Genomic DNA, 20,924 nt, shown 5'->3' on the forward strand with positions numbered 1-20,924 from the left:
GACTGTTTCATCACCTGACAGGGAATAGCAGAAAAGAGTAGGGAAAAAAAAAATTCTGTATACAATGCAGCAGCAAACAAACATTCTGTATTGTTCCCTGACCTTTCACTTCATTTTGAATTGTGAATAGCAGAAAAGGGAGGAAGACAAATATACACAATGAGAAACTTTTCTGCTTTATGTGTTTAGTTGCAAATCCCAAATCTTTATGCTTGAAAGTAACTTTTCTTCATAATGAATCTGGAATGCCTAAAAGTTGTGGGAAATCTGTTCCACAGTTTAATACTAACTTGAAATATAATCCTTCGGTCTTTAACTGGGAACATCTGGTAGAACACTCTGCTGGTCGAAATCTACTAGCTAATAAAGACCATAATACATTTCCACAGTTAGAGAGTTACGCATGTTTTATATAAAAGCATTCATGACACTACAAAGCACTCAACACTTAGAGCAAAGGCAAATATTATTTTGTAAGGCATGAAGGAAAGATACATCATTGCAATTTAAAATGAATTTCATGGCAATAAAGTAACATACTTTTTCCTTTTAAAATACAGAGCCCAATTAAAATATAGCCGAACCTAAACTGTCAAACTCCTCAAAGCAAGAGATCAGACAATTATGTCAAATATGTTTAATTTTTTTCAAAATAACTGATGGCAAAATAAAATATTTACATCATGTCATACTGTGTAAACATGTAAGGTCACTGTACAAAGAAATATACATGCAAAATAAAGCAAAAAATTTAACTAAAACAATAAAGGAAAAATAATACACAAACATAATGAAATGAGGTTGGTACGAATACACATCCAGTTTCGAAGTCAGTTGTTTTCTTTTAAAAAGTTTCTGTACAACTTTACAAAAAACCAAAAACAAACAAACAAAAAGAATAAATAGGATACAGTGGAAGCCACAAAGCTCAAAACTAACCCAAGCTAGGTTATGGCTTAAGACCCATATATCTAACTCTTGTGGGATGTCGGCTTGGTTTCCTTAAACTTGGCATTTCACACAAACATAGATGACAACACACCAACATGAACTCAGTGATGCACAGAAAACCATCTCTGTCTTTTTAAATACCTCACGCTAATATTACTTCAACCTTAAAAACAGTTACTAAGACAATTACATTACATGTCCAATTCTCCTCATCTGACTGCTACTTTCTGAATGTATTCTTCACCAAAGAGCACAAGATTAATTTGTTCATTTCACAGAAGGAAGTAAAAACACAGATTTGAAAATTCTAAAAAGTAGTTAAGTGTTGAGACTCATTTGGGGAAAGTCAGACTTTGGCATTTTAAATATAATAATAAATTTTAAAAAGTGTCACCCTACTTCTTAATCAGTTTGACATTTGGGATACCAATCTCTCTCTCTCTTCAATTTTTTTAATAATCCTTAAAACTGACTAGTCTCGACTAAATTCTATGCTAACCCTCATCTTAAACTAATAACAACAGTGTGGTACAACACACCCGCCCTTGCCCACCCAGAACCCCCAATCACACAAACAAAACCATAAAGCTCGCCGTACTAAGTATGTGCTTTTTCTATATATTTATTACAGTTACAACAGAGGTCCTCATAAATAGTTGCATAAAATGTTAAAGCCACAACATTGCACATGATATGAAAGAAAACAAAATCCCAAATGAGTGCATTTACAGTATTTCATCCTGCTGTATATACTGCTTGACAATTGGGTCAGCAAGCTGGGCACCAACCCAAAGTTCTTTTCTAGGGGGACAGTGAGTACTGACCCAAACTGAAGACCCGCACAGTGGTATACCACCATTTAGGAAGGAGGGGGGGAAAAAGGATCAGAGGAGGGGGAAAAAAATTTCAGACCGAAGGCAGGTAACAGTCTATATACAAGTAAGGCCTACATTTTATCAGAGCAAAACAATTCATTCTATTTGTATGCAAAATCTTTTGAGGTTGGATGCACTTAAAAGCAGAGTCTGATCTCAGTGCAGTGCTACGTGAGATACATACAGGCGAGGCAACTGGAAAGCTCTAGGACCAAGTGAAAACCAGATGTTACAAATGAAGGCTGTACCAATGGGCAGCCATTTTGGTGAGTCTTCTCCAGGCATGATCTGATTTTTGTTTAACACCAGTGCTTTAAACATAGGCATTTCTTCCTTGAATAAATCTTGAAAATGGTAGCTAAGTTCACTTGCAAAATTCAACTCTTGTTTATTAAAAAAACTATTTTTTTTTTGCAGAAACCTGAATAAAATACTGTTACTGTATCGCTTGTGACTGCTTTTTGCAGAGTACAGTGCTATTGTCCTCCACCCCCGTGAAGTCTGCATCTCCAGTCCCCCGCGCCGCCCTGCGCGGGTCCCTGCGGAATGCATTTGCACACGAACATTCACTAGCAGCTGGTTGGCTTGGGGTTTGCGTTCCTCAAAATTCAAGTCAACCGCTGATTGGCAGAAGGAGTCTATCTCCAGTCTGATTGATTGGCAGGAGGAGTCCATCTCCAGTCTGATTGATTGGCAGGTGAAAGAGAATGAGAGAGAACTTCAAGCAAGGTCAAACTCTTGGCAAGAGCCTGCTCTGTAAGAAGTTTTTAATGCTACGGATGGGTCGAACATCATTCTGGTGTTTTCGCCGCTCAATGAACGAAGTCAGTCTGGATATATCAATGCTGTCAGAACTTTTGCTATTCCCCAGCTGCAGCCATTGCTCCTGGAGGGCCAGTGCAGCCGAGGGACGTTTAGCTGGGTCATCCTGAAGTAGGAAGCATACGAAATCTTTGGCCTTCTGGCTAACTCCTTTGAAGTAGTCATCTGGGAAACTAAAGTCCAAGCGGCAAATATTCAGGCAAGTTTCCTCTACACTTTCATCCAGGAAAGGAGAGACGCCACTAAGAAGGACATAAGTGAGCACTCCAATGCTCCAAACATCTGAAGTGAGTGAAACAGGATTTCCAAGAATAATTTCAGGAGCTGCAAACTCTGGGTTTCCAAGTAACTGGTGGATATAATACGTGGTATTGAGCTGGACTGCGTCTCCAAAGTCAGCCAGTTTTATTGTTGGCCTAGTGGAACTCTGGTCCACCAAAATATTTTCAGGCTAGAAAACACAAAAGCAAAAGTTAAAATGTCTTTTTTCAAGTCAGTCTAACCCACATTTAATGCTCCAACTCAACTGGCTTCCCAGCCAGTGTGGTCAGCTCTAGAACATAAATAGCTGCACACTACAGGCATTACTGCTGAAGGCCATCTCTGCAAAGCTCTGAGGCTTTACCAAGGCTTCCACAGACCAACCAGCAGGTGGGTTCTTGCCTACTACAACATGCAATGAATGTGCTTTAGCTGCTGGCACTATATTTTTTGCAGGAAATATAGTTCTGCCATGTAATTCTTCAGTTATTCACAACATCAGCTTTGCAAAGCTTCACAGGAACTGGGTTTCAAAACTTTAGCTTCAGGAACAGAAATTACAACTAGAGGGTGAATAAAGCAACTGCTCCATTTGTTTTATGAGAGAGACAACAAAACCCTTGCATTTAAAGACTGGAAGACTTTGTATTTGCATGAAACTTTCAACAAAATCCAGCTTTATTTGGCAACTCTTTAATGTAATGCAGCTATACAGATGGAAGACAAGCCCTGTTAAGAGACTATGACAGCAGAAGATCCCGTTGGATGCACATGACTTCAAGAGAACTGCCCCATTATTGGTGAGCTGAAAGTGGAATTATTGCTACAGTTTTATTTCTGAAGCTACTGCTGCTGTAGCTGTAATCTCTGCAAAGTAAGAGCAGCTTACCTACAACTAGTTTTTAATTAGTTCATCTGTATGTACCCTGTGACCAGAAAAAGTACTGGTGAACTCTGTATAGCACACTAGAAAAAATTTAATGGTATGAAGACACAAAACTTCTGCTTGGAAAACAGACGTACATGGAGGGAAGAGACTCAGGCTCTTTTTGCTTTTTCTCACTATGACCCCATTTGGTTAAAGACACCCTGTCTGCAAAGATGACTTGTCAATGCTAAAATTCCTTATTATTCATATACAGGTGTAAAAAAAAAAGTAAAGATTAAGTTTTTAATTAATGTTCCCATTAAGACCTTCTCACACAGTTTTTTTTACTAGAATGCATCAAACCCTTGCGGCTCAAGTAACACTCAAAGGTAATAACAAAGGCCCAAGGAGGCACCATTCATGTGGATATCACAGCCCTCAAAGTGCAAAGATGAGAAACATTTTTGCAGCAAAAGAGGAAAAGCAGTCTCTTCCACAATAAACTCTATGCTTCTTGAGAAAGAAATTGATTTCTGCTCCAAGTTTATCAGAAAGTAAATAAATGAATGAATAAATGAATAAATAATCAAGCAAAACTTCCTGTCACCAATTACTTCCAACACAAAGGGCCACACAGGGCAAGCGAGCTATAAGGAGAAAGCATAGGGAATCGAAAATTTCTGCTTTGCTGGCTATGGGTTATGAGTGATCTAAAGCATTTGGGGACGGAGCCCCAAGCCATATCCTTCATGATTCTCTCAAAGCATTTCAAAGTTCTGTGTTCCCAGTTCCAAGTTTTCTAAAAGAGGGAGATTTTTATACCTGGAATGATGCATACTGCCCAGAAACCCATTAACACCTCACCTTTAGGTCCAAATGTGCTATTCTGCAGTTATGAAGATACTGCACAGCTTCCAGAATCTCTCCCAGGTAGAGCCTGATCTTCCCTTCTGTGAGGTTTCCCCATCGCACAACATAGTCTAGAAGGCGACCCTGGTCAGCCCTGTTAGAATTACAAGGTTGCATCTTGGATTAATCCATGCATCAGAACTGAAAAAAACCCCCAGGCTACAGACTACAGCAATAACTGGAGCCTGCAGCACTTACAAGACAAAGGACTAGGGTATGAATAGGAGATTTCACATCAAGCTACCAGATCACACAACATTCCTAATTCACTTTTGCAGCCATTTGATACAAAAAGACTGTTGAACCTTCAGACTAAGATAATCATCCACATATCAATTTAATGTCTCTATTTGTTCCCTTCTGAGTGTTAAATTCAACATTTTAGTAACAGCATTAGACAACTGCAATATTTTACTTAGGTGTTTTCAAATTTCTATGAAATCTTAGAGCTCCTTATTCATAAACCACTATAAATGCCCCAGAAAGTCCCCTGTAAATATCACATTTTACAGATAATTTAGAGTCCACACACATTTCTAACACTAGTATGTAGTTGGTGGAGGTCTCAAAGGTGTCGAGAAGGCCAATGAGCTGGGGATGCTGGAGATTCTGCATGACTCCAAGTTCATGGGTAACCTGGTCTCGCTTCATCAACTTCTTATTCACAAACTTAGTGGCTACTGCTTGCTTGGTTCCCTTCTGGTCACACTTCTTAACGACAGAAAATCTGCCCCTAGAACACAACAAAGGAAAGAATTAACAGAGAGATGCAATCAGGACATACTTTCGAAAGATATACTCCAAGAGATCTAATTCTAGATCTCCAATAAGCTACCCCTACAGAGAAGTTTCTGGGCATGAGAATTTTCAGTGCATGCCTCTACTACAAACTGTGTCTGTATAAACTTGACAGAGATCTGTTATATCACATTTGCAGACAACTTGTCAGAGTAATATCCAGCTTTCAAAGGTCATCATTAAGTTGGACAAGTGTATATTCTACATGACTTATTTTGCCCATTTTCAGACTCCTTCTGTCTGTAATTTTCATACTCTAAATAACATGGTTTAGGAGAACTTCACTACAGAAGCAGTCTCGGTCACTGTAAGGCATGCTTAAAAAAATATGCCTTAATCTATGATATCACTTCAGCCTAACTGCATTCTGTTTAGGCAGTGCCACCTAGTGCTGGCAAAATTTTTGCTTCCTAACTTCTGTTTAATCCAACAAAATTCTGGCCTTTTAGGCTCACACATTAAGTATTTTTCAAGGAGAATTTAATTTTTTGAAAGATAAGTCAATATTTTGACACAGACAGCTTCAGAGATCAGCACACAGAACGCACCTGCCAAGCTCAGCCACTTCACTATAGTGGGAATCAAAATTGTCTTTCCAGATTACCATGATCCCATCACTTCCAGGACCTAAACAAACAAAGAAACAAACAAACAAAGAGAAGGACAGTATGTCCAAGATTTAATATACTCAGATCCTTTGGCTATGAGGGGAATCACCCCCTCCTGTAAATCCCAGTATGACACATAGGGTGGCAGCAGGACAAACTGGATTATACACCACAGGAGCCCAGCCAATGCAGCAGAACAAATTCTGTAGTGGAAACAATTCAGGTACAGTGGGAACTCTCTGTACAGGAATGAGCAATCTTGGCAAATTGAGGAAAACAGTAAAAAGAAAAGACATCTTACATTATTATCTCATAATCAATAATACACCTACCGGTGGAAAAAAAAGTGGCCAGACAGTGTAGCAGCTACGTTACAAAGCAACTCTTACTTTTCAGGAAAACACTAGTTTAAAGACCAAAATTTCATTTTCAGCCTCTTTTATATATTGCAACACACTCATCCTAAGGCTTAGCTACTGTCTGTCTTGGGTCAGTGAGCAAGAAGTGCCTGAAATAATGAACACCTCAATATGTTGTCAGTAAGGCACTTACTGTGGCTGCCAATAGGCAGAGCTCAAAGTGGCACCACTGAATATAAACCCCCAAAAATTTCAGCTGAGATTTGGAAGAGACACATCTTTCACAGTCTGGTTTAAAATTCCAGGAAAACAGCAAAGCTCTTAGAAAAAAAGGGAAGAAAGACCACATTTTGAAGAGGGTTGGGACAACTGTGTAAGTCCCCATATCAGCTGGGACAGACATACACAGAGTAGCACTTCGTATCTCGGGGTTTTTTATGTGAGTCAATTTGAGACAGAGCCATTGTGCTAAAATCTATGAATTAATTCTCACTGATGGAAAAATATATGGGCCTCACAATGCACTAAAGGACCCAGACATTATAAACTGCCTTGTAAGAAAACCTGTAATCCTGCTATTTTCCCTATTTCTAAAAATGGAGAATTATGAACATTTAGGAGAAGAATAAGTGAACATACAAACACACACCAAAACTTATCACTATGTCATCAAACGCATCAAGCAAAAATCTTTTTTCCCCTTTGCTGTCTGCCCCCAGAACACAGGCATTTTTTCATCTTTGCACGTTTCCTTTTCATTCCCTCACAAACATTCAGGTTGCCTTGCTTCAGGTACTGAAATAATTTAACTATAGATCAATGATGCAAAGACAAGAACTAGTTGTATGTTCTCCTAAACACTGTGGCTTTACAATCCAAGCAAAGGATAAAAATAAATTACGAAGTAATGCTGCTTTTTTCTTATCTGTACATTTTAGAAATTATGTTAGCATAGGAACATTCATTGAGACTAAACTAAGAATGCTGATGATAAAATATGATTTTATCAGCGTGTTTGAACTAGTACTGGCAAAGTATAGTATAAAATGCCACAAAATCATACACATGTTGACAGTAGCGTGGAATATATTTATATTACAGGTAAAAAGGTTATGATACTCCTTTAACAAAGGGGTGCCCAAGAGCTGAGCTTTTCTTTTCACTGTTCTACGGGTACCAGACACTTTAACTGTAACTAGGCTTTAGAAGAAGGCAGAGACAGGCCTACCTAAAACTCGTAGACTGGCGGAGGATGAAACCGAACCCATGTCGTTTGCAGCTATACACGTGTAGATACCATCGTCTTCCGCAGTGACGCCGACGATTTTCAGCGACGCCTCTCCCAAGTCACTGGGAAACACAACAGCAGCCATTAACTTCCCAGTAACTTCACAGTTACTGTAAAATCAGATACAGTTAGGTGGATATTGTTTGGACTTCTTGTTCTCCAGCCCTTATCTCTCTGGATGAACATTACTAACCCTGCCCTGCTGGATCAGAAGCGTCCACCAGAACCTGAGCACTCTGTGTCCATCCAGTATCTTGGAATGTCTGCTAGAAAAACATTGACTGACACTCTCTCTCACCATGTCCCAGGCTCCACCGTGCTGGAAAAATCAAGTGCTTCCCCTGTTTCTTCCTGCTTCCTTTACCTATTTCAAGTTTTCGGAAGCCATATAGAGACAAACATCCATCACTGTTCCTTCTGAAAGGTTCGTTTCCATCTGTGACTCCCAGTAAGTGTCCTCTGATCAATCATTTGTGCTTTCAGAGCATTCACCCCTTGTAAGAGAGGGCTTGCCCTTCAACATAAAAGGCACACTTCACCACAACTCTGGAGACCTCAGAATTTAGGAGAATGAGGATGGGAGGAAACTGAAAAGGACTTAGGTTTACTCTCTGCTCCAGGGCAGCAACAGCATAAAGCTATGTAAGACCAGAACAGAAAGGCTCTGCAGGCTCTTCCTTAATCTTTCTCACTGTTCAACCACCCATTTTGTTTGATGGTTTGTCTTTAAATGTCTGCTGAAATCTTCCTCTGTGCAATAAATTTCTAGTACTCTTTTGACTATCTGCTATGGACATGAACAGCAGATAATTTAATTTGCAACAGTCTCTTACAAATGTGGATACTTGGCAAGTCCTCCCTACCCTTTTCACTGCTAGGCTCAAACCAACCCTAATATTGTGCTGTTTTTTCATAATCATGCATGTTTTCAAGATCTTCTATCATACTTACTGCTTTCCTTTGGATTCATCTCAGTTACTACGAATCATTTTACTGACTGAATCAAAAACTATTTGCAATGGTCTTCACCACACAATTCCAGGGGGAATAAAGAAGGTAAATTTTAGGAACATAGGAAGATGACACCCTTCCCCAGCTCAAAGAACATTTCAGGATTATTTCTAAAAATGTGTCAGCCACAGCTAACATGATTTACTGGATATAATTCTGTAACAGTAATGAGTAAATGTAGCAAATTTAACTCTTACACATCTCACAACAGCTCTGGATGCAGTAGTAAAGCTGCCACACTGCCTTTGTCTCCCCATTAAAAACAAACGCAAAACCCAATGAAAAGAAAAAGCAGGAGCAGCAGGAAGTAAAGAACAGTATAACATGCCGTCAAGTTTTCACAAAAGAGCCCTTCATTCTGAATTAAGAGTATAATTCATAAATACGGCATTTCCTCACACTGTTAGTTTAGTTACTCATTAAACTATATTTTCTGTATATAAAAGATGCTTTTCCAGAAAAAAAAAATATTTTTTTTTCAGTGCAGCTTCCCATTCCAAAACAACACAGTTTCTCCTATTAATCAGGTGTTTGAGTTACCAGTTGTTCTGTTATGTTCTGTCATAGCAAAGCTAAACCCAGACAAAATTGTTAATATCCACACTTCAACAATGAAGAGGGATGTTGCCAGATCAGCAGTAAGCAGGGGCTTCTTTGCAAAACACTGTAGTGTGATCTGAAAGCCACCAATGTAAATAAGGGACTGGCAGGATCTGTCACAGTACTGACATGTCACAACATACTGGGCTGTTTCAAGGACCAGGTCGGTGTGACAGAACCACAATGGCTTCTGCAATAGCTAATCAGAAATAGCAGATTAATTTTATTTTGATTTTAAAAAATCAATTGTGTAATATTGTTAGCCTAGCCATACACAGAAGTTATATAACATTCCTGGAAAATCTCAGCTGTGAAGTCTTTCTGTGTGAGAGCAACCCTATCCTCATGCCTCAAAGCCCAGTGCTGTCTGGTACCAGGGGTGCAAATTAAAAATCTAACAGTTTCAGCAGTTTCTGTTGAACATGACACAAATTACCTGTACGAAATGCTGTGATGACCGTCATTGCTCAGTGTATTATGATCAGGACCTTTCCAAGTAACTGACGCCTTGGGGCGACCACAGACTTTACACCTAAGCACGATGGTCTCTCCTGTCTCACATGTTACCTCACTCAATGGAACTATAAACTCTGGGGGAACTGGAAAAATAAAATTAATGGCATTAGGTCAACAGAAGCAAATACATTTAATTTCTATTCCTTGCACTCTTTTCCATTAGACAAAGTAGTACTTTACGTTCCCAAGGTGTGTATATCCCTCTACTCTTGGAGCACATCCATGGTTAGGCCCCTTGCTGAGGCTCTGCAGAGCTAGTGCATTTTTCTCCACATGAACTTGGACACAACACTACTGCTGTGCTACAGATAACCCCGAAGCCTACCATGGTGAACCAAGCACCCAGTTTATGGCAAGCTGAGGAAAGTCTACAGTGAAAAGTATTTAAGGATGTGCTCAGCTAGGCTATCTTTATATCCAGCCAAATTTGCAAAAGCGAACACAAAACACTTCATCCACTAAGGCACTGTAGTGCTTTCCCTTTTCCACAGGCAAAACTGAAGAAGTTTGTTTCTGTGTATTAAGCTAAATCCCCAGTTTGGCTCTGACCCCAAAGTGCCACTATGTTTGTCCTGATCAGCCTCTACACTGGAGAGGTCCTGAATGTTCCCTAGGGAGCAAGATTAAAAAAGAAGAAGCTCCAACTCCTAGCCTTGTACCTTTTCAAATTCAGCAAGGCCCCACTTCCATACAGAACAATCATATGGTCCTTGTGTTTTATGTTGTTTTGGACTTGTGAACTAAAAAGGGTCCTTGCATCTTAAAAAATAAATACAATGACATTCATTGTAGCTCATCTAAAAAGAGGCTATGTATATTTTTGTAGAAAGCACCCAGTTCCTGACATAATTCATATCAAGCAAATAATGTTTTTATCAAATTATATTGACTGAAACTTTTAAAAATTAAAACAACTTACCATCATAAATGTAATTGGGGTTGAGAAGCTGGAAAGGAGAAATTAAAGAATTAATGTCCTGATAATCTTATAATAACTTAAAGAATGGTAGAAAACCAAGCACAGAGATGGATCAAAGTTAGCTGTACCCACAAAATCCAAGAAACATCTGAATACCACAATTTCTGCACCACTCTATTCTTTTTGCAGTATCTTTTAGTTGTATGATGCTTGCAGGTTCAAAGGTTATAACCTTCTGTTTTCAGATTTGGCAAAGACTGTCCATTAAAGCCACTGCTGCCTTTGATTCCTTCCTGTGAAGTTCTGACAGAGGCTGCTTTTAAAGAAATCCCAACCCAACTTCTTTTGGAAACTACATCTTTGAACACTTACTTTTACAGAAACCTTGTTGGCAAGTCCTTCTCGGGATTTGCGATAACCATTTTCTAGCTTGCCTTCCCTTTTGCCGTCTTTATCTTTTTTCTCAGATTTCTTCCTTAATCGGAGTGCTGTGTGCCAAGACGTTGACTTCCTGAACACAGAACGTGAAACTCTCATCAATTCTTTTCAACTCCCTGCTATGTCCTATACTGTCTAATTTCATGTGTCATTGGAAAAGTATGTAAAAATGTTATTTCTACGTATTACAGTACAGTAAAATGAAATACATTAAGTATTCCATAAGAGATGTCACCCTTGGCTAAATCTGTGAACAAGCTAGTAATGTAGTCTGGAGTTCAATATTCCTTGAAGTCACTGCTCCACTGGTAAACTTGCTATATGAAAATGCAAATGTCAATCAAACTGAGCAACAACCAGTATGAAACCCATACCAAATACAGCCTGACTAAAGCTTTACACAAAATTCACACTTTGAACTTTGATACAATTTCTTCCATTGCAGATATAAGAGAGAGTTGCTCCTAGCATACAGCCATTTTCAATAAGTTTGTGGCTTTTTGGAACCCTCCAAATCTTGTTTCACTTGAACAAACATTCCCTGTTTTCCTTGACAGAGGTGTCTAGAATGGTGGCTCATTCTATTAAATAAACAAGTTAAAACCAATTATTGCTGCTCTTAGATCACACATTCTCTTCCCAGAAGATTGGGCTATTGCAACTTTTTAATAAAGAGTATGTGCTTCTGGGATCTTTCTTACTAGCTTGTATTTTGAAGTTTGCTAAGGGACCTCTCAAGTACTCATTCTGCTTGTTGTTAATTTATTTCTCAATGATCACATCAACTTTTGGCCTTAAAGGTTCAAAGCCTTCTCTACATTGGAAGTTTTCCCTTCCTCCCCTTCTATGCCCACCCAGGCACTCACTTGATGGTTCCATCAGGGTTGTCAATGATGATTGCACTGGTATGCCCCAAGACATAGCCGGGAATCCAGCCCTCGGCTGCGGGGCACTGATCAGTGGCGGCTCTGAACACCAAAAACATGTTCTGTTGGTTGCTGGCTAGAATCTGCACGACCTCTCCTTGGTAGACATTTATCTCATCCTCCTTCACTGCCGTGTAATCGTGTGTCACCAGCATGGTGGAGATATTGCTACTGCTGCTACTTTCACTCTGCAAGCATCAATCAGAAGCAGAGAGAGCAGGGGGGAAAAAAGAGAATCAAGTTTAAAACTCATGAAGAAGACAGGCTGTTCTTGGCCTGCTACATTACCTACCTAATCCACTCTGTTTAAACTGTAGTCAAAGAAAAGTGCAGTGTTTTCCTCTTTTAGAGCTGACTGTGTCTGTTTATCTTGTGCATTAGTCTGCTATTTGAACATTTTCATGTACTGCTGCTGCACAAGTTTATTCCCAGTAGTTACACAATATCATTTCCTTTAACTAAGAGTCAGTTTATACATAAATCTCAACTCGTCCTCCTTTCAAAGCTCAGACACTGAACCTTGCATATTTATCAGGCATCAAAACTACAGTACAAGCATGTAAGACAGTTTTAAGTTACTGAACTTACACGGTGTTGTAAGTTCAGTTTCAAAATCACAGTCATTAGCTCATAATCACTGGAAATTCCAACAATGAATAATACATGTAGTCTTTCCTAGCACTGTATGTCAGACCTCAGGCACCAGCCTTCTGCACACAAAACATGACAAGGTACAAAAGAACAAAACAGGGTTTTGACAGCATCTCTCAAAACCACAAGACTTATCTCTGGTTGGATCTGTATGACCACATTTATTCCTTTAAATGCAGAGGATGAAGTAAATTACTGAAATAAGAAATTATTAATTTGATGGTCAAAATAGACCCACTAAACTATAAGAATCCCTTCTAATTGATTAGTAATTATGATAGCTGAGCGTTGTTACCTGTTTATCATATACTTTCAACAACTGTTCATGATTTTGTTCATTTCCCCAGCAAGCATTTGTGGAAAGCTAATTATGGCTGAGAAGGTGTACATTCAAAATCATATCACTTTCAGAACAAAAAGCCTTCTCCTGACCATGAACCTACTGGAAATCATTATTTTTTAAAACTAAGACTTATTTTGTCCATTTGCATGTATTCCTTATATGAAGTTTAGTAAATGGAAGTGTGAAAACTATCTTCAGATTACACAACCTACTCCCTCAGTAATTATTTCTTTCTTGAAACAAGTTAAAACCAAGGTGAATGGCCTATTAATGATGTGGCATGAGGGGGGTGTGTGTGTGTGCCTGTCTTTTGTCTCTGTCCTTACTTCAAACTGTTTCAGGTCACTCAGTACCAGTGAGGGCTCACTATGGCTCAGTAGAAGCTGAGCTGAAGAAGGAAATGAGTACCCAGGTTCCTACTACATATAGAGCATAACCACACTAGTACTACTCATGTGCCAGCAGCCAGTGGAAAGCTTGGCACTTAGGATTAAAACAGCATCATTTTTTTCCTCAGAACTGTCAAGTATCTCTCAAATATTGAGGAGATGCCGGGGGGTCAGTTGACAGCATGGTGCACTGGGAGCCCTGAACACTGCGTTCTCTTGCAATCTGCTAAAGGCCTTGAACAAGTCACTCCGTCTCTCTGTGCCTGTGGTTCCCTGAGGACTCTGGCTGAGAGACCAAGACATTTGGAAAGGAACAGTCTCAGATTACTCATTCATAGCATGTTTAACACCTGATGCTTGGAGTGCCAGTGACTCTGTACATTTTATTTGAGCTGGACTGTTATATGCAGCTGAGTGACTCAAATCATCTTTTTGCCATATTGGACTGATGAAGCATATGGTACCTCAGTGAGAAAGCTCTCATTGTGGATTGTAACTCTACTGAAGGATATTTACATTAACTTCAGATGCAGTATTTCCACTGGGAGAACTCATTTTTTCTAGTTTAGTGGATGGCCTGCATGGCCTTTTGTATTAGCAAGTCCTTTCCATGATTCAGGCAAACTGGGAACAGCCGAACCAAACAAATTAAGTCTCATTTTCAGTCATTACTTAAATTAGGATGACAACTTGCTACATTCTTTTACCTAGATGAAAACCAACTCTACTCAGAAAAAGAAGCTTTTGTTGACTTCTCCTGTTAAGACTTACAGGGAAAGATGAAGGGAAGTTGCAACATCAAACTAAGCCTCAAACCTTGCCCCACACATTACTCCTGAACATACTGTTTCTTAGCATGCAGAAGAATTTGTGTAACTGCAAGACTGACCTTTCTATAACATAACATTTCCTTCTGACATTTAAGTCTTGAAGGATCATAATAAACTCTGAATATTTCTTATGTTCAACAGGGACAGTTAAATCTGTTAAATAAACAACTGTCTGGTAACTACAAAGTGACAAATGTTCTTGAGAATGTGTTTATACCAGAATTCATTCTCACCACGGAAAGATAGCCTTTCCTTTTGCCTTCCAAGGAAGTAATTATTCTTGCACAGTTAATGTTTTCTTACTGAAAGTACTTCTGGTCATCACTGACCCCAGCTATGGGATTAGAGGAGGATCTACGAACAAAATATAAAAAATTCCTTCCATATTCCTCAACTAGCAAAACTTACTCCTTTTTCTTCTTAGAAGTAATTTTTCTTTAAGTAATCAGCCATAGCTATATGTGCATGTGAATATACATATACCAACGGTTAAATTAAAATAAACCTTCACAACCCATTTTCTCCAGCTTGTTCAATGTGAAGTGAAATCCTGCTAATTGGTCTAGAAATGAGGTTATAAATGAGGACTTACAGCCCATCTCAATTACCAAACTAGAAGAGTTATATAGCTGTGAATATATAGTTGTGAAGCAGAAGGCATGCATTCCAATATTACGTTGTAGAGTGAGATAAAAACAAGCAATGGTGTCTTTGCTGAGATAGTATTAAAATCCAAATGTTTTGAAATCTCAGTGCCATCCCATCTTTCCCTTTCTCCTTTTTTAATAGAACAACCTGAATTAGTATTATACAAGTACCTCCATCTTGATTCACATACTATACAGTAATGGCAAAATACTCAAATCACCCCAGATATTGCATTGCATCACAACACATCATGTAACATCGCATCACATTTTGCTAGACTGAAGATAAACACAAGACAGAGCTAAACCAAATAAAAAGCTGAAGGAAGATCAGGATAAAAATACAAAACATGCAAAGCGTAATTTTTTTTCTTCTGAAGCTATTATAAAAGTAAGTGTAAGAACTAAGAAGTCATGAAAGCTTTGTGTGTTAAACAGTTCTATAAAGAAACACATGCATTTAAAAAAGGTCCAGCAAGTTAGGTGATTTGCAAAACTGGTATTGCATACCATTTGTAAGAGAGTGGAAAAACAAACATTCATAAACACAATGCTTAGTGAGAGAAAAATCAAATGTGAGTTTAAAAAGAAAGGCACCATAACCTGCCTACCATGTCCATGGCAAGTGCCTCAACATTTTTGCTTTATATTTGCACATGCCCCTGTGATTGCTGTGTTGCTTTCCTGGTGGACATTATTAGAGATAACGTAGATTCTGTTGATACCCCCGATTTCTGCACAAACACAACAAGTGCACACTAAGAGGCTGAATCTCCAGAAACCCGAAACCAGTTCTTCTTACAAAGGAGAAAAGAAAAGTGGAGCAGGTAATTGTTTGGGTTGTAGTAGAAGTAGGATTATTCTCACTAGGTTTTGTTGGCCTGTTTTGAGTGGATTGCAGAAAGCTTCCTTGATCAAACACAGGATTTAAAAAGAGATTGCTGTACAACAACTAAGGCTGAAAGGAGAGGGGGAAAAAATAAATTAATAAAAAAATAAAAATCAAGCAGCCCAGGGAATGTAGATGTCTCCACGAAGTTAAAACTCAACAGGACAACGGTGGCAAATTTGTGCGTGAAAGGGAAAAAAGCCCCAAGGCAATCTGCCAAAATCTTGAATTCAGATATAAGTGCTGTTGCAATGCATACCCCAAGGTGCTCTGGCTGCCACGCTTCAGCATGTTAATTATGTGCCTTCAAATTAGAGACCAAAAAAAGCAAGGACAGCAAGTTAGTAGGTATCAGCCTAGTGATCTACGTTTTCAGCAGAGGCAGAAATTGCATCTAATGTTAGCAGTTGCTTTTGTGTCTGTATACATAGCCGTGTTTGCATGTATACATACACACAGGCAGACACTCTGGGTTTTTTAACGCGCAGAAGATACTGGAACAGTTGATTATTTCAGAGCAGTACAGCACCGGAGAGCCAGAAGTTAGTATGGAGAATGATGGCAACGCACAGAAAGGGAGCGTGGAAGGTTTTAGAAGAGCTCGCAGGACAGAGGTGCTCCGCTCTTACCCCATTACTCTGGGTGGAGTGAACTGACTGCTCGCTGGTCGAGGAGCATGTGCTCATGCGGTCTGTGTCCTTGCTGTGTGAAGAGTGGCTGGGGGGGGGGCGGCGGGGGGGGGGGGCCAGGGCGGCTGGCTGGGGATGCTGGGATGGAGCTCCAAAAGGAGCCCTTCTGCAGGGGGCTGCTGGGTGGAAAGGTTTCCTTGCCAAAAGGAGAAGGGAAAGTCGTGGATAGAGGAGAGTTCATTGGAGAGATGGCTCCTGGCCTTGGCTTCCCAAGCGTCAGTGATCCTATGCTGTTTCTTGTTCGACTGTCCTCTGAGATTCCACGTGAGTCTTTCTGGGCTCCATCAGCTGAGCCAGAAATGTTTCCTGGTGTCTTCCTGGGACTTTCAATAACTTTCATCTTGGGAATCTGTTCAGCTTCTCTCTGAGGACCATCCAGCTCTGCACTGGGAGTGTGCCTGTCTGGCTGGCTCAGGCCAGTTTCTAAGGAGGTGTTGTAGTGTGGCAGGGAGTGATTGTGAATGGACATACCTGACATCTTGTCTGCCTCTGCTTGGGCCGAGGCTGCAGAGGAGACCAGGACTGGGGAATGGTGTCTGACAGGCTGGGGGATCCGGGATGGCCGGCTACGGCTGGAGCTGGGGATGCCACTACAGCTGCTGGGGCCGCCGCTGTTACCACTGCTGCTCCCGCTGCCGCCTCCACCACTGCTGTGGTTCCTCTGGTACTCGATCGGGGACGTCAAGGCTGCAGTGGGGGCGAGGGGGAGGCAGGCAGGGGAAAGGGGGCAGGAAAGGGAACAGGAACAGTTTAAAACAGACATGTCTACTGGCAAAAAGGGGAGTGCTGTTCAAATAAATTTCCTTAGCAGTGGAAAGATGCCACAGACTTCAAGCCACTTTTCTGTATCTAACCTTCATGATCAGCTGTATCTACCTATACTAAAGATTAAAAGTCTGAAGCTAAGAAGAAATATTTTCCTCTAGGACCACACTGTCAGTTAGCAGCCAAGTTGGGAAAAAACAGGTCTGACTCCAAATTCTCTGCTTGTTGTTGCTCATTACAACTGTTTACAATAACCAACAGATATAAAAACAGAGCAAGAACCTTCTAGTGTCACAGCAGACAACACCACCTTCTACTTTTCTCCTGCAGAATCTGAATGTTGTTGCCACAGTAAGATGCGACAACAATGGCCACCAAAACAACAGAAGCAAAACACATTCTGAATAGATGCTTACAATTCCACTTGGGTTTAGCCTTTAAAGGCTTGCAGTTGCTTAAAAGGGGTACACAAGCTCTCAACGGATGGCACCTATCTTGATTCACTCCTACAAAACATTTGGAAAATTTCACCAAGAGAACACCATGTAAATTCAGACTACCACTCTTATAATAAATGCAAGCATCTGTTCTGAAGCAGAAATGCGGCACATATCCCCCAACTGTTCTGTATTAGCTCAGGAAAAAGGCAACTTGCAAAACATTTCAAAGCCAAGAATGATGAGATGAGAGAAAAGTAATCCAGTTATGAACTTTCAGTAAAAGAAAATAATTTACCATTTAAAAAGTTGCGCTGGTTTTCCAAAATTTGGTTGATTTCATGGATCCACAACTGACGGACTCCCGGACTGGCAGAATGCAAAATAAAGGTCTCTGTGACATCGCCCGTTCTTGATGTTAGTGCAAATTTACATGGATCACTGTCCACATTTTCCTCCAAGGAAAGGCAACTCACCTTCATGAAAGAAAAAAAACATGTATTTTATGAGAAACATACCTTTAAAATCTTTCTTAGGAGTTTAGAGTCAAATCTTCAAATGATAACCACTCTTTTCTTCAGTAAAATAGTACCATAAAATGAAGTATTCCAGTAAACTAAGGATTAATGGATATCTTACTGACACACTGTGCCTGAACAATACCCAGCAGGTTTGCACAGCCCAATGTTCTCCATCCCTCACTTTGCTTTCAGATTAGTTAAAATGCTGAGCCTGCTATGGAGCCCTCTCTACCACTGGCCCCCACCGAAGGCTTCAGCTGCAGATACAGCAATGCTTTGGACCAGGCTGCTCAGCCAGAGCTATAAACAGCAGGCTCAGGTGGCAGGCAGAGCACCAAGGTGAATTAGGGGAAGCAGGGTCCGCCCAAAACACTTCATGAGGGCTGCTGGGCCCTAATATCAGGGTTTATTTCAGGGAAGCTTGAAGTGGGAAACACTTATTTGTTTGAGGAAGAGCTGACATATCTAAGAAGGTCATACTACTTACAAATGTTATCCACATATCTGGGTATCAGAAAGGATATAAAAAGAGTTATTACCTCTACTTGCAATGACTTTGAAATGTGGCATACACACAGCACAGAGCTGAAAACTAAACTCTTTGTGAATACTTGTCCAGTGCTTTGTGCCAGAACACCTGCTTTGATATGCTTCACGCAGGAAGCATCAGAGTACTGGGATCTGAAGATCTCCACTTACCATCGGAGTGAGAACAAATTTGGTAGGAAGTAATTTCAGGAAATGACTGACAGCTCATTGTGCTCTGTGATTGCACATCTAGATGTCACTAGTGACTGCCCACAGAACGAGAAACTGTTACCTTAGCAGAGTTCGGGCAGGGGACACAAAAGACTCACACACAACAGTTACCTTGATACTGTTTTTAAACAAGAATCCGGGCATGGAGAAACCTTTCTTTTTATCTAGCAGCTCACTGAAAATGACAATCTGCTCAAACAGGAAGACCCGTCTCTCCTTGCAGCGTGGTAGAAGTCCCGCATCCTGGTCTGTAACCAAGAATGTGTCCTGGAGCAGGAGCTTACCCTGGGCTACAATTTTACCCTAAACACAGAGGCAAGCAGAAACATATTTAGTGCAGTTCTTAGTTTCTTTCCCCAATCAACCCTTATGAGCACATTCTCATGCCAAACAGCTTTGTGTATTTCCCACCTTCTGACTGTCATTGACCATTATATATTCATTTCTCCTCCTATACACAAGATATTCTTGTGCTGATTCTCAAAAAAAAAGCAAACATCAAAAAGAAAAAGACAAAACAAAAAACCAGACGAAAACCCACAAATCCACTCCACCCTTTTCAATTCACACTGCACTCTGAGGTTTGTAACACTAAGGCTTTAATTTCTCTATTCTCAATAACTCCAACAGTTACTGATATATTCTTCCAGGGTGCTGAGTAGGGGAAGAACTCAAGTTCATGTCTGCATCACAGAATATAAAGAGCTTTGCAAGTAGAAGGTGTGACTGTGGCCTGGCTGGTGCATACTGCTTCAGTAACCAATTTCCATCTCTTCTAGACTTAGCAAAACAAGGAGGGCTACAGCTGCCTCAGGTACATGACTGACCGTAGTGACTCCTCCTTTGTCTACAGTGCAGAAGTCAGGTCTGCTCACCTGCTGATAACTGATTATTACACTGCTTTTCAAGCCTTTAGTCAACAAGGGAACTGTAGTAACACGTGCCCCTTCTAGGTTACGCAGAAGGACTTACCTAGTGTGACTGACACAGCAGGTAATGTTTCCCAGGAAAACCTCCTTGACAGGGCTAAGACTTGATTTTTCATTCACTGGTTTTTGCACCAGCTAACCAGATAGTGAGGGAGCACTGTACACATTTCTCCCCACAATATTAATAGTTAATTTCTAGAGAACCTGACAAAATCTCTGAGCAAAACTCCAGCCAACTTACATCAAATCCTTGCAGGCGGCCAACATTCATCATGTCATTACACCGTTTTGGTACTATACACATGACCTCTACAGCTTTCTGTTCAAGACAAATAAAAAGTCAAAGCTTTATTTTCCAGAAGAGTTAGCAGCATAAAATTTTATTTCATTTGATACGGTTGCTTTAGAATAGAAATGCAAGAAGTAAACACTTATAATCACTTTCTCAGGAAGATCAGAAAAGGAAAGTGACTCTGCCAAAACTAAAGAAGTTCAGAGTTAAAAGAATTCTTATCACTAAGTGAAAATGTCTCAAGTACCTCTAGTTCTGTTGTGTCAAGATTAGCTTTTTTAGAATACTTGAGGAAGTCCTGAAAAAGAAAAAAAAAGTCAAGTAATATTTCTTTTCTCATTAATCATCAAAGAGAAATCTGAGAAAATCTGAATTTGATACCTCTATCAGAATACAACAGACTGCAGAAGACACACCATTTGGATTTAGCTCATACAAAAACATATGCTAAGGCAATGACCTCTGTGCTACACAGGGCTGCTCTTCAGTAAACACTTATGTGATATTAAAATGATTGCAGGTGTAGCTGGAGAAGCTGTCATGAGTCCCAACAATTTGTATGACTTTTACATCTGAAAACAGTTGAGAGTTCCTTCTCCCATTCCTATGACACTGGTACAAATTTTAAACATTT

General features: G+C 40.0%; 1 protein-coding gene across 1 annotated transcript in view; it reads right to left on the reverse strand.

Annotated features, from left to right (window-relative positions):
* Nucleotides 1-389: 389 nt before the first annotated feature.
* The window catches only part of TRIO (trio Rho guanine nucleotide exchange factor), a 180,223-nt gene continuing 159,688 nt past the window's right edge, over nt 390-20,924 (reverse strand). Inside the window, 15 exon segments of the mRNA XM_008637193.2 lie at nt 390-3,099; nt 4,642-4,780; nt 5,219-5,419; nt 6,033-6,111; nt 7,680-7,801; nt 9,787-9,949; nt 10,786-10,813; nt 11,158-11,296; nt 12,090-12,337; nt 16,528-16,642; nt 16,644-17,274; nt 18,088-18,265; nt 19,181-19,372; nt 20,240-20,317; nt 20,538-20,588. Of these exon segments, the coding sequence (XP_008635415.1) occupies nt 2,557-3,099; nt 4,642-4,780; nt 5,219-5,419; nt 6,033-6,111; nt 7,680-7,801; nt 9,787-9,949; nt 10,786-10,813; nt 11,158-11,296; nt 12,090-12,337; nt 16,528-16,642; nt 16,644-17,274; nt 18,088-18,265; nt 19,181-19,372; nt 20,240-20,317; nt 20,538-20,588 (2,907 nt within the window). The 3' untranslated portion in view covers nt 390-2,556.

Source organism: Corvus brachyrhynchos, unplaced genomic scaffold (assembly GCF_000691975.1).
Source record: "Corvus brachyrhynchos isolate BGI_N302 unplaced genomic scaffold, ASM69197v1 scaffold23, whole genome shotgun sequence".
NCBI lineage: Eukaryota > Metazoa > Chordata > Aves > Passeriformes > Corvidae > Corvus > Corvus brachyrhynchos.